Source organism: Euleptes europaea, chromosome 9 (genome assembly GCF_029931775.1).
Source record: "Euleptes europaea isolate rEulEur1 chromosome 9, rEulEur1.hap1, whole genome shotgun sequence".
Classification (NCBI taxonomy): Eukaryota; Metazoa; Chordata; class Lepidosauria; order Squamata; family Sphaerodactylidae; genus Euleptes; species Euleptes europaea.
Window position 1 is genome coordinate 27,013,001 of NC_079320.1, and position 16,210 is coordinate 27,029,210.

Sequence of the window (16,210 nt, forward strand, 5' to 3'; positions counted from 1 at the left end):
GCAGAAGCAGATGTCATTCATTACATGGGGATTTAGTTTACTTAATATGCCAATAAATATTTCTTAGCCCCATTTACAGAATCCTGCTACAGCCTAATCACAGGAAGACATGGTAGAGATTAGTCTGGCATTACCAACAAGGCAACGAGTATCCCTAGTGGGGGGAAGACGCCCTGCCTGCTGAAAACTGTGCATCTGTCTGAGCGATGCTGTGCTTCTCTGTTGGACTTCGTGCGTCTCCCTTCCCGCCCAAGCTTACAGACAGAAAAACACATACAGAGTTTGTTGTCAAATGGATGAGCCTTACTGTGAAGAGCAAGCTGTCCAAGTGAGCCTCATAAAGTCACAAAGGTCTTGTAAGTCCAAGCCCTAATATAACACTTTTGAAACATTATGCCAAAATATGCATTTTTTTTCCAGCCAGAGAGTGTAATTTCACACAACGTTTTGCTCTCATTTGATGACTTACTCTGAATTCTGATTTTAGTAGCTGGCACAGGTATGCATCTGTTCAGACACCACTGACAAAGCCCCTGAAACTGCCACCACTATGAGGAGGAAGAGGAGGAGGAACACCAGGAGTCACAACTGCAAGCCACCACCTCACCCACCCTCTCCCTGCTTCCCCACCCCACTTTGACTGGGCAAAGGTGCTAGTGGTGAAGGAGGGAAAGCCATTGGAGCTACACCCGGCCTGCTAACTATCCCTTCCTCACACTCAACTTCTCTTTCCCTACGAGCTCTTCTCCAGAGAATGGGTGATCAGCTGCTTTGCCCCTCCTCCTCCATTTCCTGCCTACCTTGCCCATTCTCTCACACATGAAGCTGCGTTATACCGAGTCCAACCTTTCTGTGCAGCTTCAGGACAGATGCAACAAACCTGCATGTATATGGAAAAAACATGTACCTAATTCTTTGGTGTACTTGGAGAAAAGGGGTTGGATCCAGATTAAACTGGCAATTTCTGCTAAGTCCCCCTGTGGCGGAACAGCCCTGCTGACCCACACGAGCTGTTCCATTAGGCCCTTTGAGGCATCTATGCACTTAGAGATCTCCCAACATCTCTACCTGGTGACAAACTGCTCTCCCAGCTCGCTCAGCTCTTGGAGGCATTTTCTCTCTCGCTTCTTCTTTGGTACACTGCCACCAACTGGCCATTTTAGGAATTACCTAGAGCCAGGACTCCCAGCTTCCATTCCTCCATTGTTGTTCTTAGGCTCCGCCTAATTCCTAGGTCTCCCACAACCCAGTGACTAGTTATCAAAGGGCTTGTTTACCATACTTGCATACTCCAGGGAAATAGTGATTTAGCAACTGACTCTTTCCCTTACTCTTGTGCTAGTTATAAATGGTGTGTGCAAACTATTGGGGGGGGGGTCTATATGGTATGGACAGCAACTAGTCAGCATTTAAACTAGTAATAGCATTTTGTATTTCTTGCTCAATCTGTTGCTGTATGTGTGTGGACTTTTTACTTTTAATAAAATAAAGTTTTAAACAAGCAGGTCCCCTGTCCCTCACTCAGTTCATACCCTAGCTGATCTTATTCTAAGGCAGGCTCTTTAACTCAGAAGTTATAGTTTTCTACAAGCTTCCCATTACTTTGGAGTCTTTCTCCAGTCTTTCTTCAGCACTTTCTCAGCTCTATGTAGCAATGGCAGCCACCAAGATGGAGCTCTTTCCTCCTGATGTATTCAGCCAGGATGAACCCACCAAAATGGACCCTCTCCCTTTGTGCCACAGGATTTTACCACTTCTGTTTCACCACCACATTGTGAGTCAAAGAATCCAGGAAAATACCATCCAGCCCCTCATATCCCCAAGGCTAAGTGTTAGCTCCCAGCCAAGGTGTGAGCCATTAGCATTTCCTAAACTTTGATGGTTGATACTTGGGTGATACTTGAAAACAATTGACTTCCCCCTTCCTTCCTGAGTTCTTTTAAAACTAAACGTGGAGGCTTTGTCAAGCAAAAAAAAAAACCTTGTCGCTGCAGACCCACCTCATGTCATTCCTGAGCATCTCCTATCTCTTAGGAGCAGCATTTTGTGGAGATCAGTAGTCAGCAGTGGAAGGGAGGCAGGAAAGTTCCATTCTGCCACTGAAAAATGCAATCTAGTGCCAAGACAAGGCCTCCTATCTACTAACGCCATTTTTATTCCAGTCTTCCTCTAAGGAATCAGAATATTAATTCTCCCTTCCTCCACCCTTACAAAAACCTGTGAGGTAGATTAATTTGCAAAATGCTGGCTTGACCAAAGTCATCCTGTGAGCTTCATGCCTGAGTTGGAATTTATACTGGTCTCACCAGTCCTAACCTAATAATGTAACCACTCATACCAAACTGACCTTCAGTGCTCCTGCCCCATTTCATCTTCCTCTCTTTAGATCAGTCCCTACTTCTCTCACACACACTCTCCTTCCCTGTCTCTTCCCATGGGCCACATTCCCATGTACAGTTAAACGTGCTTAAATATACTTTACTGGATAAAAAGACAAATGGAGCCACAGAGCCACACATAAACAAGGATTTCCCTGAGAACATGGTGATGCATGTCCCAAGTACCATACATCCATGCTCTCACCCCTTAAAAGCAAAATCCCCGTAAGACATAGGTTGCTTTCACACGTGCCAAATAATGCACTTTCAATGCACTTTCAATGCATTTCAACGATCATTTGCAAGTGGATTTTGCCATTTTGCACAGTAAAATCCAGCTGCAAAGTGCATTGAAAGTGGATAGAAAGTGCGTTACTCAGCCTTTGTGAAAGTGCCCAATGTTACGTCCGTGGTGCCACAATGGGAATGTAAAATTGGGTCAGAAGTTCTGTGACTGGTGATAGAGAAAGGAGGGGTTTGCTTCAGGGCTTAAGTTAAGAATCTCTTTTTCTTCTATGTAGACAAAATAGCCATTCCTGATTTTGGTACTGGGGCCATGGAGAACTGGGGACTGATCACTTACAGAGAAACAAATCTGCTTTACGATCCCAAAGAATCTGCAGCTTCTAACAAGCAAAGAGTGGCTGCTGTGGTTGCCCATGAACTGGTACATCAGGTACAGCTTGCAAAGTATTTCATTATCAAAGCACCAAAAGACAATATTACATTCATGAAAATAATCAGTTGCTTGTCTCATAAATCATATTTCGGGCAGTTTTCTTTGCTTCTCAGGTTGCCGAATGGTAAGATTTCAAAGTGTTGAAACACCCCTGAGATAATATTGTTGCCTCATTCACATTGAGAATCAGCTTTTTAGAGGGTTGCTGCAAGAGGCTATTTCAACACAAAGCTATAGCTGGTCCTCAGTTTCCTGTCGGGTTTTGCTGATGCAAATTTCAGTGAGTTTTTTGGGGGGGCTTGTGTGTTCTCTTCTCCCCAGATCCTCCTCCATCCACAAGAGAATGGGAGAAAACTCAATATATGAAATCTCTTTTAACCACCCAACTGACTTTGGCAAAATCAGAGAAATGTCTTTGTGTTAACCCCGGGATGTCTGCTAGCGACATGGCCAATTTGCAGAGGTTACCCTGAAAACGGGCTGCTGTCATGATTCTGAACCTTACTTTTAGCACTTGCAAGTTTTTAAGCATGCAAATGGAGATGTGTGTTTTGAGAAAAAGCACTACAAATGCGTAAAACAACATTTTGAACTGTTTCAAAAAGCAATAGCAGTACATAGGGTAGAGACTCCAAACCCTACCTCTGTACTCTATGTGTGAATCCACTTCTCCAGCATGCAGCTTACTTTTACAACAAAAGTTATGCCGTAAGAAGCATCAAGAGAAATTCAAAACAAGGAACTGATCTTTATGTTAATTTTAACCCAGCAATAAATATTTGTAAAACCCTGCTTATATACTATACTCTGAATTTTTGCTAAGCCACCATAAAGCTATTACCCTTCACTAACACTGGTTTGTTTTTTAATACTTCCCATCATAGTGGTTTGGAAATATCGTGACCATGGACTGGTGGGATGACTTGTGGCTGAATGAAGGGTTCGCCAGCTTCTTTGAGTTTGTAGGTGTAAATGCAGCAGAAAGCGATTGGCAAATGGTAAATATCCATGTGATCTGTGTAGTTTGCTGTTGGGTTAACTGTCAGCGAGGGCATGCAATCGAACCCTGGATAGCGAGGTGACTTTCTTTTCACCTCTCCTTCCCGTGGGAAAGAGAAAGGAAGGAAGGGGCAACAGCCAAAGGCTCGAGAAATCTCCATTTCAAAGTGACTTCCTGATTGTAATCCTGCTCTGATCTTAAGGTGTGAATTCTCTCTCTTGGTGTTGGGGAACCTCTAATGTTTTGCATTTCAAAGCTTTTACTTGTAAACATTTCTAGCTTGTGTACTCTATAAGAATGCCCTCCAAATGATTTTGCACCATTGTAACGTTGTGTTTCATAGATTACTGTACTCTTCCTTTCAAATAAATTCTACTTTAACTCTCTGCAAACGTCTGGAGTAAAGTTGATGATTCCTGAGAGGCAACCGAGTCCTAGAATCTGACAGTACGTTACAATCCCAACCTTTTTTGTTTTCGGGTTAGAAGTAGTATTAGGATGTCTGTACCACCCTCGGTGCCGCTCAACGCGGGAGAGGAGCTTCGGCAGACTCCCGCCGATATTGAGGTTGGCCAGGGAGAAGCGACCCCGGAGCAGCGCCCACCCGGGCCTACCGATGTCCCTGGGAGGCTGACGTGGACTCCCCGACTCTCGGGAGCCGGGCAGCGGCAGAGAGCAGCGTCAGAACCAGGAGGCGACTACTACCGAGGACCGCTGGCCACTTGGTATGGAGAGGGGGAAGGGTGGAAGGAGCCCACGCTCGCTCACACCCCTATCCTCACCGCAGAAGAGGCCACTCTGATACGCGGACAGAACCAGATGCTCGTCCTGCAGAACCGGGACCTGCAGACCCAGCTAGACACCTTGCAGCGGGACCTGGCAGCTGTTCTAGGGGCAGTGAGGGGGCTTGGACAGCCCGTGCAACAACCCCAAACGGACTCGCGGCCCACTACAGGGCCGCTCGTTGTTGGGGAGGCTCTCACGCCCAGACGCCCTACGGCCAGAGACCTGAAGGTATCTTTCGACGGATCCAGCTCACAGTTGTCCCATTTCTTACTCCAAATCTCCGGCTTCATGAAGGACCAGGGGGAGACCTTTGCCTCGGAAGAAGCTCGGGTCAGGTATGTGATCAGCCTGCTGGAGAAGGAGGCGGTGGAGTGGGCTGTGACGGCGGCAGAAACTATGCCTAGGGTTTTGGCATCCCTGGATGAATTCTTGTCCGCTCTACGACGCCGGTTCGAGGACCCCCACAGGGGAGAGAAGGCAAAGGTTGCCATGCGTCGTTTGAAGCAGGGAACCCGCTCAGTGAGTATGCACAGGACTTTTTATCTTTGTCATGCAAGATACGGGAGTGGAGTGAAGCCACAAAGGTTCAGCACTTCCGCGAAGGGTTGCGGTGGGAAGTGCTGGATGGCTGTTTGACTTTGGGAGACCCAGAGTCGGTGGAGGAGTGGATAAGTTTAGCGGCCCTGGTGGAGAATCGCAAGCTCACCCTCCAGTTCTCCAAGGATCGTCCTTCGAAGACGATCCCTATCCCGCCCGCGAGAGGGGATAACGCAGCAGGCTCCCGGCGAGAGGGAAGACATCGAGGAGTCTACAGTCTCGACAGGGCACGTCGGTTCAGGGAGGGAGCTGGCCTCCAGTGTGGGAAGATGGGCCATTTTGCAGCGAAGTGTACCAGCACGCCGTCAGAAGGGACGAGCAACAGGGCGGCACAAGAGTGGGAGGCGACACCACCTCGGAACCTGGAGCACAGGAGAGCGGAGGGGATGAACGGTCGCCGTGGGGCGGCGGCCCTGCAAGCTGAAACCTCATCGGATCTCCACAACCGTTGTACCCGAGATAGTTTCCGAAGCCCCTCACCGGCAAAAAACGAGGACGGCCTTCTGTGAGGGAACCGGCATGGAGGGCGCCCTCGGAAGAAACCAAACCGGCTCCATGTAGGGTGAGTGAACAGGGAGAGACATTGCTGATACCTGTTGTATTATGAAACCCCCAAGGGGGGAAACCTGTGGCCGTTGTGGCTATCTTGGACTCCGGGTGCTCCCGGACCCTAATTGATCAGGCGGTGGTAGAACGTCTGAAAATTGGGACTCGAGAACTGGACCATCCCTTACATTTCCATCAAATGGATGGGAGTGACCTGCGGGGAGGGCTGGTTCATTTGCACACTCACAAGATGTGGTTGGGGGTGGGAAACCACTGGGAACAGATCCACTTCACGGTAGTTCCTAAGATTTCCTACCCGGTGGTTCTCGGCATCAATTGGTTGGCGGGGCATAACCCGAGCATTGATTGGGAACAAAGGCGGGTGGTGTTTGGAGCTCCCCAGTGCGAGAAACACAGCCGAGATGACTTACCCGGAGGCGAAGGGGGAAGCGCCGCTGCTTTGGAGGAACCCACGTTGCCCCCAGAATATAGTGACTTTGCAGATGTATTTGAGGGGACAGACTGTGACTTATTGCCCCCTCAACGCACTACGGATTGTGCCATCGAACTGATTAAGGACGTTAAACCGTCCAAGGCCTGAGTTTATTCCATGAGTCCTCAAGAGAAAGCAGTGCTGCGAGAATTTCTGGACAAGAACTTGAAGCGGGTTTCATACGGCCGTCCAAGGCTGCATTTTCTTCTCCCTGCTTCTTCGTGAAGAAGAAAGGTACATCTGATCTCAGACTGTGTGTAGACTATAGGGGACTTAACGCGATTACTGAAACGAATGCCTACCCCCTTCCCTTAATCCCGAACCTCCTGAGTGCGTTGCAGGAGGGTTGTGTTTTCTCGAAAATTGACCTGGCGGAAGCCTACTACAGGGTCCGGATTAAGGAGGGGGATGAAGCTAAGACGGCCTTTTCTTGTTGTTATGGTTTGTTTGAATTTTTAGTCATGCCATTCGGTCTGTCGGGGGGGCCATCGTGCTTCATGCAGTTAATTAATGAGATCCTCCACGATCTCCTATTTAAAGGCGTAATAGTTTATTTAGACGATCTCCTCATTTACTCCAAGGACCCCGCAGAACACAGGGAATTGGTGAGGGAGGTGTTGCGCCGTTTAAGGGATAATCATTTGTATGCTAAGTTATCAAAATGTGCATTCAATCAGGACCAGTTGTCGTTTCTAGGTTATGTGATATCTCCCCAGGGGTTAATCACTTTACCATCAAACACATGCCCGGGAAAGAAAACTGCTTAGCAGACGGACTGTCTCGCATGCCGCAATATGAGTGTCAGGTTGAGAGGCCGGTGGGTTCTCTTTTCACACGGGAACACCTGGGTTTGACTCCAGAGGGGAATAGTGCAGGAGTTCTGACCAGAGCACAAAGCCGCGCGGCGGCACAAGACTCGAGTTCGAGTCCCCCTCGAGAGGTGGTCGCTCCCGCCTCCTCATCCCCAGCAGTCCCCGGAGAACTTCCGACCACAACCTCTGGGGAGGGGGGGGGAAATCTCCCAAATAGAGTGAGGGGACCAGGCTGAAGGGCCGGTACCCACCTCCTTGCCGGGGTCGGATGCTGCCATTCCCCGCCTCTGGGCAGTTCCAGAAAGCCTCCCGGAGGTAGTCAAGAAAAAGTGGGGGGAGGCTCTTCAGCGGGAGCGGGAGGAAGAATCTATCCCATCCCAGGTGACGGACAAAAACGGTATCTGTAAGAACAAACATTACGTGCCCAGGGAACTGAGGCGGGAAATATTGGAACGGAGCCACAGTTCAACTATAGGGGGACATTTTGGGTTTGCTAAATCCTTGCACCTAATAAGAAGACAGTTTTGGTGGCCTGGAATGTGCCAAGACATCGAGGTGTTTATCAAATCCTGCCCTGTGTGCGCAACTAGTAAACGTTTGATGGGAAAGCCCTCGGGATTACTAAAGCCCCTAGAAACTCCTGAGGCACCCTGGCAAGTGATTGGGATGGACTTCATAACCGACCTCCCATCCAGTCAGGGGAAGACTGTTCTGTGGGGAATCACGGATCTTTTTTCTAAGCAAGTTCATCTCGTGCCGTGCGAAGGGATGCCATCTGCTCACAAACTGGCTCGCTTATTCATACATGCCATATTTAAACTACACGGATTTCTGAGGAAGGTGGTCTCGGATAGGGGCTCGGTGTTCGTGTCTAAGTTCTGGAAAGCGTTCTTAGGGCTTATAGGAGTGCAGTTGGGTTTGTCATCTGCCTATCACCCCCAGACGGATGGGCAGACCGAAAGGGTTAATGCGGTGATGGAATGTTATTTGCGTTGTTTTGTTAATTATCACCAAGACAATTGGGTTGATCTGCTGCCACTGGCAGAATATGCCTACAATAACTCGGTACACTCTGCAACCGGGGTAAGCCCATTCAAAGCGGTTTATGGGATGGATTTTGGACCCTTAGGGGCTGTACCTACCCCACCAGAAGGCGATCCCCCCGAGGTGTCTAAATGGGCTCACACAGTGAGGAACACTTGGCCCTGGCTTGTAAAAAACCTGGAACAGGCTAAAGACAGGTACAAAATACAAGCAGACAAACACAGAGCACCTCAGTGGGAATTGAGGGTCGGAGAGAAGGTGTATCTCTCCACCAAGAATCTCAGGTCTTTACGCCCGTGCAAAAAATTGAGCCAACGGTTTGTGGGTCCGTTCACTATCTCCCGAGTTATCAATGAGGTTACGGTGGAGTTGGAGCTACCCAAATCCTTACAAGGGGTGCACCCAGTGTTTCACGTGAGTCTGCTAAAACCCTTTCTACAAGCACCAGAATGGCACCCCGAACCCGAAGCGGCAACTCCCATCATGGTGCAGGGCGAACGGCACTTTGAAATCTCCAAGGTGCTCGATTCTCGGAGGCGAAGGGGGCGACTGGAATATCTTGTGCGTTGGAAACATTTAAATTCCAGTCACGATGAGTGGGTGTCCGCTGTTCACGTACAGGCTCCCACCCTTGTAGCGGATTTCCATCGCCATTACCCTGGCAAACCAGGAAATCTGGGGGGGGGGCTTTGGGGAGGCGGAGTGTCAGCGAGGGCATGCAATCGAACCCTGGATAGCGAGGTGACTTTCTTTTCACCTCTCCTTCCCATGGGAAAGAGAAAGGAAGGAAGGGGCAACAGCCAAAGGCTCGAGAGATCTCCATTTCAAAGTGACTTCCTGATTGTAATCCTGCTCTGATCTTAAGGTGTGAATTCTCTCTCTTGGTGTTGGGGAACCTCTAATGTTTTGCATTTCAAAGCTTTTACTTGTAAACATTTCTAGCTTGTGTACTCTATAAGAATGCCCTCCAAATGATTTTGCGCCATTGTAACGTTGTGTTTCATAGATTACTGTACTCTTCCTTTCAAATAAATTCTACTTTAACTCTCTGCAAACGTCTGGAGTAAAGTTGATGATTCCTGAGAGGCAACGGAGTCCTAGAATCTGACATTAACACAAGCATCTTAATGACTGGTTTGTGTAGTTCAATCCCAAATACTTGAGCAATAATGATTTACCGGGGGACGACGACCAATAAATAAAGAACATAGAATCAGTTGGCTGTTGGGTTAACACAAGCAACTTAATTACTGGTTTGTGTTCAATCCCAAATACTTGAGCAATAATGATTTTCGGGGGGGGGACAATGAATAAAGAGCATAGAATCAGTTGATGGCTGTTGGGTTAACACAAGCATCTTAATGACTGGTTTGTGTTGTTCAATCCCAAATACTTGAGCAATAATGATTTACTGGGGGGGGGGGAACCAATGAATAAAGAGCATAGCATCAGTTGATGGCATCATATGTGTCCATCAGGTGTTAAGTATACTGAGTGTTGCTTCAATGCAGGGAGTTGGGCTTTATGATTCTACAAGACTTCTGCAGTCCTAAAAGTTGAGGTTCCAAAGAATTGTGTGCAGTTGGGTGATAGGCCAAATGCATCTGTTCCCTCTCTGACCAGATGCCTTCCAAGCCAGCTACAGGGACAGCATAAATCCACTATATTGTGCTAGGTACTGAATCGCTTTCCATAGCATCCATTGCATCTCAAAAACCAGGCTCAGCACTTAACAGACATGCAAGTCACTTCCTCACATATGAAAAGCAAACATTGGTGCTGAATACTAGCTTAATCAAAGCTACTGAAACGCAAGCAATGCAGTGTTTCTAAATGTGTACACTGGGTCTTAGAAGAGTTTAGGAGATGGAGAGTTGAATATCGGGAAAGATATCCTGGTGATTACAGTCAGTCAGTTAGAATATTATATAGGATGAAGTATCTAAAATCAGCCATTTTGTGGTCCTTTAAACCTGCAGATTAGGGGACATGTGTCACATGTTGCTGTAACACAAGAGACAGATATGCAGAGGATAAGAGAATGACCCTATAGGACAAGTGTAATTTGTTTGCAGAGCCTTTAATCCATTTTATAGCAGGTTACCGAGCTAAAATGAGTAACGTGCTCTCTCTCACTCTGATTGCTAAGCTGCAAATGCCATATAATGTGCATCTGTTGGGGGGGGGGATGTTGTAAAGAGTAAATGGTATAAACAAATCAGTTGTCTGGGTGAAAGTAATGTTTCCATCCCGGAAACATTGTGTTGGAAGAATTATAGTAAATTGTTACTGCCATGTTTGTACCATAAAATGAGAGACTTAAAGTAAACAAGGTGATAACCTAGCAACTGAAGCATTTTTGTTAGTGCTGATGTACAAACCATTCTTAATGTGTTTCTTTTCATTTAAGTGGAGATATAGCTAAAATTGTCATTATTTTTAATAATAAATAGAAATCATAAAATATTTTTCTTGGAACAATTTTAATATAGCATGTTTTGATTTTTCCTCCTTTCTTTCCCCGTTCTCCTAGCTGGACCAAATTTTAATTGATGATCTATTTCCAGTGCTGAAGGAAGACTCTTTGCTCTCCTCTCACTCTATTGTAGTGAACGTGAATTCTCCTGCTGAAATAACCTCTGTGTTTGATGGCATATCCTACAGCAAGGTAAGAAAGCTCTTCCACAATGAACCCAGCTATCATTACAGTGAAATAAAAGGGAAAATAAAAGTCAATTGGGATTTGTCTGAAGAGTGGGATTGGATCTGATGGAGCTCTTCTGCTCATAGGAGGACTCCTTCTATGCTCAGAAGAATGACTTCGTGATGGGCCAGACCATGGGATTAGTTCCCAAAATAGCTATTGTTCACTTATCTTAGAAAAAGGCCAGGGGATGAGGTTTTAAGGAAGTTGGTTTTACAGCCAACTTTAAGGAGGACATCTGGATTGTACAGAGTTTTGCCTTTCTTGCAGGAGATGCTGGATCGAGTGGAAACACTTTCCTTTATGATTAGGAAAGGTGTGGTGTAGGGCTGTTGATTTGGTAAAAATTGAACCAAAAAATACCGAATAAATGCCATTTCGGTAAATTTCTGGTTCAGGTTTACCGGATCAGCAAAATCCAGAAGATTGGCAAAGCAGAATTTGCCATTCCCGAAAATTTGGCTTTATTAGGAACACTTTTCCACTGCTCCTATGGGGCATTTTTGCAGGTAGAGGTCCCACATTTTCAGGGTAGCTAGAAGGTAGTCTCCTTGCAAGAACCCCCAAGTTTGGTAAAGATTGGGTCAGGGGGTCCAGAGTTATGGGTTCTGAAAGGGGTCACCCCCATCCTCCTCCTTTGAAATGCATTGGCAAAGTGGCTGGGTTCAGAATCTTTAGTGTGATCTTTGCAAACAAAAAAGCCCATTATACCAATCCATGGGGAAAAGCCATTTCCTTTTCTCATGGATTGATATAATCCTTTTTTTTTGCAAAGGTCCTGGGGGGCATTTTTGCAGGTAGGGGTCCCAAATTTTCAGGGTAGCTTGGACTCTCCTTGCAAGAACCCCCAAGTTTGGTGAAGATTGGGTCGGGGGTCCGAGGTTATGGGGTCTGGAAGGGGTCGCCCCCTTTCTCCATAGGAATGCATTAAAAACCATTTGTATTTGTTTTAATGGAGGAAGGGGGTGACCCTTTCTGGCCCCCATAACTTTGGGGGCCCTGACCCCCTGACCCCCAATCTTCACCAAACTTTGAGGTTCTTGCAAGGAGAGTTACTTCAAGCTACCCTGAAAATTAGGGACCTCTACCTGCAACAATGCCCCCTCAGGAGCTGTGGAAAGCCACGAAATGGGTTTAATGGGCTTAAATGGCCGAATTTTTCAGGAATCCCGAATTTAAAGCTGAATCCCCACCTTTACCAGTTTAGATGAATTCGGCATTCAGGATTTCCTGGGGGTGGGGGAAGGCCAATTAAACCCGAACCTGAATTTCCCCCCCCCCAACAGCCCTAGTGTGGTGAGGAGTACCCTGGTACTGCCACAGTTCTAGACTGTATGTATGTACTGGAACAACAGCTGCATCAGCAACTCTGCAGTGCACTGCCCTCAGTTTGGTTGCAAGGTAGTGCAGAGCCCCTGTGAACGGCCTGATCATGCCATCAGTGTCCAGCATTTCCCAGTTGAAGCGAGCGGTATTCTCGCCGAACACTCTTAAAGCCAAAGATCACCTCTTTGGTGCCCCGCCAATATTATATGTCGCATAGATGCTTCTCCCCATATTGTGTGTGTGTGTGTGTGTGTGTGTAAAAAGTGCTGTCAAATCACAGCCGACTTATAGCGACCCCTGGTGGGGTTTTCAAGGCAAGAGATTAAGTGGAGGTGGTTTGACATAGCCTTCTTCTTCAGATAGATCACGATGGGTAGCCATGTTAGTTTGTCACTAGCATTAGAAAAGAGCAAGAGTCCAGGAGCACCTTAAAGACTAACAAAATTTCTGGCAGTGTATGAGCTTTTGAGAGCCGCAGCTCACTTCTTCCGATATCTGCCAGAAATTTTGTTAGTCTTTAAGGTGCTACTGGACCTCTTGTTCTTTTCTTCTGCAGAGTCTTCCTTGGTGGTCGCCCTTCCAAGTACTAACTCAGCTTAGCTCCCGAGATCTGACAAGATTGGACTATACTATTACTATACCATTCCACATCCTCCCCATGCTGTACAATGTGTTAATTGACTCTGCAATAGAACTAGTGCTGCAGTTATCCAAAAAAGAAAAGAATAGGTAAACTTTTCATTTAAAGATATGCTAGATTAAAATAATTTCTGATTGGTTAGACACCAGCTGTGACCAGTGTATGCATTGCACGTTGCCTTAAATTAATGTGTTCACATTCATACTCACCACAGACAAGATGCTGTCCATGTGGGCAGGTGGAGATGTAGCAACTGCTGAACCTGTGAGGCATGTACTGCAAGATTATTAGGGTCAGGTCATGCCTGTATTCTATACACAATCAGGCACTAGCCAAACTCCTACCACACATGGATCGGAACATTTTGTTTTGGTACGTGCTGTACACATTATACACCTATTATACGCTGTCAACATCGTGTGTGAATGGGACAATGTGCATATTTTCCATATGCAGACAGCTCTGGTACACATGAGCAACATGTTCGCTCAAAAATCTGGGGTTCTATTCATGTGTACATGAACGTGCACATGAAAATTCACACAAAATGGATGCCACACATAACAGGAAGATCATGTGTATGGCATGCTCCTGTTAAACACAGTTGGAGAGCCAAAATGGAATGCCTGAAAAGAGCCATTCTCATCAAAGCAAAGCCACTGGTGATAAGAAAAGCTGCTTACAACAAGCAATTGAGACCGTTAACGCATGGCTTGAGAGTCATTGGTTTATCTCTCTCATGTCTCACGCTTTTCTAAACTGAGTTAAAAAAACTGAACACATGAGAAGAATGAAACCACGAAGGCATTGGATGGGCAGTAGAGGGCCTGGATGCCAGAGAAGGCCATCTGGCAGCTGCCAGCAGGGCCATTGCCCCCAGGTATCTGCTGCTGCCACCTCTAGGCCCCTTCACCCTCTTGCCTTCTCCTCCTCCCATGGCACTGGGTGCTGTGGCTGCGGCCAGTCCGCTGCCACCACCTCTCTCCCTCTAAAGACCCTTTTGGAAGGAACACTCTCAGTTGAAGCTATCATTTCTTTAAAATCACAAAAAGGCAGGGATTGGAAAATCCTGGTAAGTTTCAGGGGGAGGTGGATTGATTCCGTGGGAGGGAGTCAGCCATGCATTTAGACTTCCACAATTCGCTTCATTTGCCGGAGACTCGCACAACAAAATGGCCATGCGTTTTCGGCCATAGACAATTTGCCATGGGCATCAATTGCTGCAAGCATGAACTCTTCCAGTGGTTCTTAAACTTTTGGAAGTGAAACTCACTTCTGAACTTACTGCACTATTTGGGATGCACTTTTCAACAGGCTGCTTTCACACTTTTGATTATGCACTTTTCGTGGACCTTAGCAATCATTCGCAAGTGGATTTTCCAAAATCCATTTACAAACCATTGCTAAAGCCCATTGAAAGTGCATTATCCAATGTGTGTGAAACCAGCCTTGGTGTAGGTTTAAAGAGCCATGCAGGAGACTCTGAACAAGTTCATTAACACTGAACAAGTTTATGTTTCATTTTCATGAATTCATTTATAAAATCAAAGCATTATGGAGAAGCAAACTGTATTCCATGGCCTTTCCACGTGTTATAAAATCAGAGCCCAAATTTGATATTGTGCCGCTTCCCAAATCTCCCGTCTACCATGCAAGAGAAGTACAATTCATTTTTGGGTCCCAACCCACAGTTTGAAAACCTCTGGGCAAAGGGGAGCATCTGCCCATGAGCAGAAAGACTATGTTGTTGGACTGAAGCCCTGACTCCAACTCAAAAATGTTAGGATAAGGGAACTGAGTGGATCTGGTATACATTTTCTGCTCTAGTATTCCCACATTGTGCTAAAAAAACTACACACAAAACTGAAAGCTAGAATCTGACACAGTCGGAATTTCCTGGCTTTTGCAAGCATTTGCTCATTTGAAACTAAAATTCCGAAGCCTCTCAGAAACAGCAAAACACTATAAGAATGCAGGCAGTATTCGCTGAACCCACAGAAACTCAGCAAGGCCTTGGACAAAGCACTTTGTGGCCAGAGGGTGGAGTTTCCCTGGCTTTCCTGCGAAGCCACAGGCAACGTTTAAGGTAAGCTGGCTGACTCATGCCTGCCTCAGATCGGTGGCTGTTGGTTCATCCTGGATTATATGTTCGCACACTTATGGCAGAGTAAGGTGAGCTGTTAATATAGATGGAAAGAATAGTGTCCCCTGATCTGGATGGGATAGACTAGCATGATTGTGCCAGTTCTCAGAAGCTAAGCAGGGATGACCCTGGGTAGTACTTGGATGGGAGACCACCGAGGGAGCCCAGGGCCATTACCCAGAGGCAGGCAATGGCAAACCACCTCTGAACATCTCTTGCCTTGAAAAGCCTATGGGATCACCATAAATCAACTGTGACTTGATGGCACTTTCCACCCCCAAGGAATAATATACATTGCCAGGTTGTGCAGAAAGAAGAAAACTGCATTTTATCAGTCTATACCACTTATTTTGTCAAGGATTGAAAACAAGGCCACCTGAAACTATGTCAAAACACTTCCTACCTTTTTAGGGAGCATCAATCCTCAGGATGCTTCAAGACTGGATCTCACCAGAAAACTTCAAAACTGGATGCCAGGTACGATTTATGTGCAGGGAGGAGGATCACAAAAAGAGGAACTGTTAGTAACTTGAATCATACCATGAGGCTTTGGTCGAAACTGAAAGAAATTGTGCCTTTAACTTCCATGGTTCACCAAGTGTAGTGCAGGTATTCTTCAGAAGGATTCCCCAGTTCATTTTCTTCCTAAAAGGCCATCGTCCATCTCTGCGAGGAATCTCTGACAACAACTACAAATTTATACACATCAAGTACACATCCTCTCCCACACACAACCCTCTATTGTAGAGGGACACACTGTACCAGATTATGTATCCAGGTCAAATCTGCCCTGCGTTATTGTAACAGAGAAACCACCCCAGAAGTCACTCCCATGCCTGTTATCTGGAGATGGAACCTTGGATCAACCGAGGCTCTTGCTGGAAAAAACAACTCTTGAACGGGTAACATCAGAACTGTAAAGTAAACAAACAGGGCTGTCATATAGAGGATGGTGCCGAGTTGTTTTCTGTTGCCCAGAAGCTCGTACCAAAACCAACGGGTTGAAATTAAATAAACAGAGTTTCCATCTAGATATTAGGAAGAATTTTCTAACAGTTAGGG

The 16,210-nt window shown here is 46.4% G+C and overlaps 1 protein-coding gene across 1 annotated transcript in view; it reads left to right on the forward strand.

Annotated features, from left to right (window-relative positions):
• The window catches only part of ENPEP (glutamyl aminopeptidase), a 77,915-nt gene that overhangs the window by 31,173 nt on the left and 30,532 nt on the right, over window positions 1-16,210 (forward strand). The window contains exons 5-8 of the mRNA XM_056855316.1: window positions 2,900-3,054; window positions 3,942-4,055; window positions 10,869-11,003; window positions 15,560-15,625. Coding sequence (XP_056711294.1) covers window positions 2,900-3,054; window positions 3,942-4,055; window positions 10,869-11,003; window positions 15,560-15,625 — 470 coding nt within the window. The remainder of the gene's footprint in view (window positions 1-2,899; window positions 3,055-3,941; window positions 4,056-10,868; window positions 11,004-15,559; window positions 15,626-16,210) is intronic.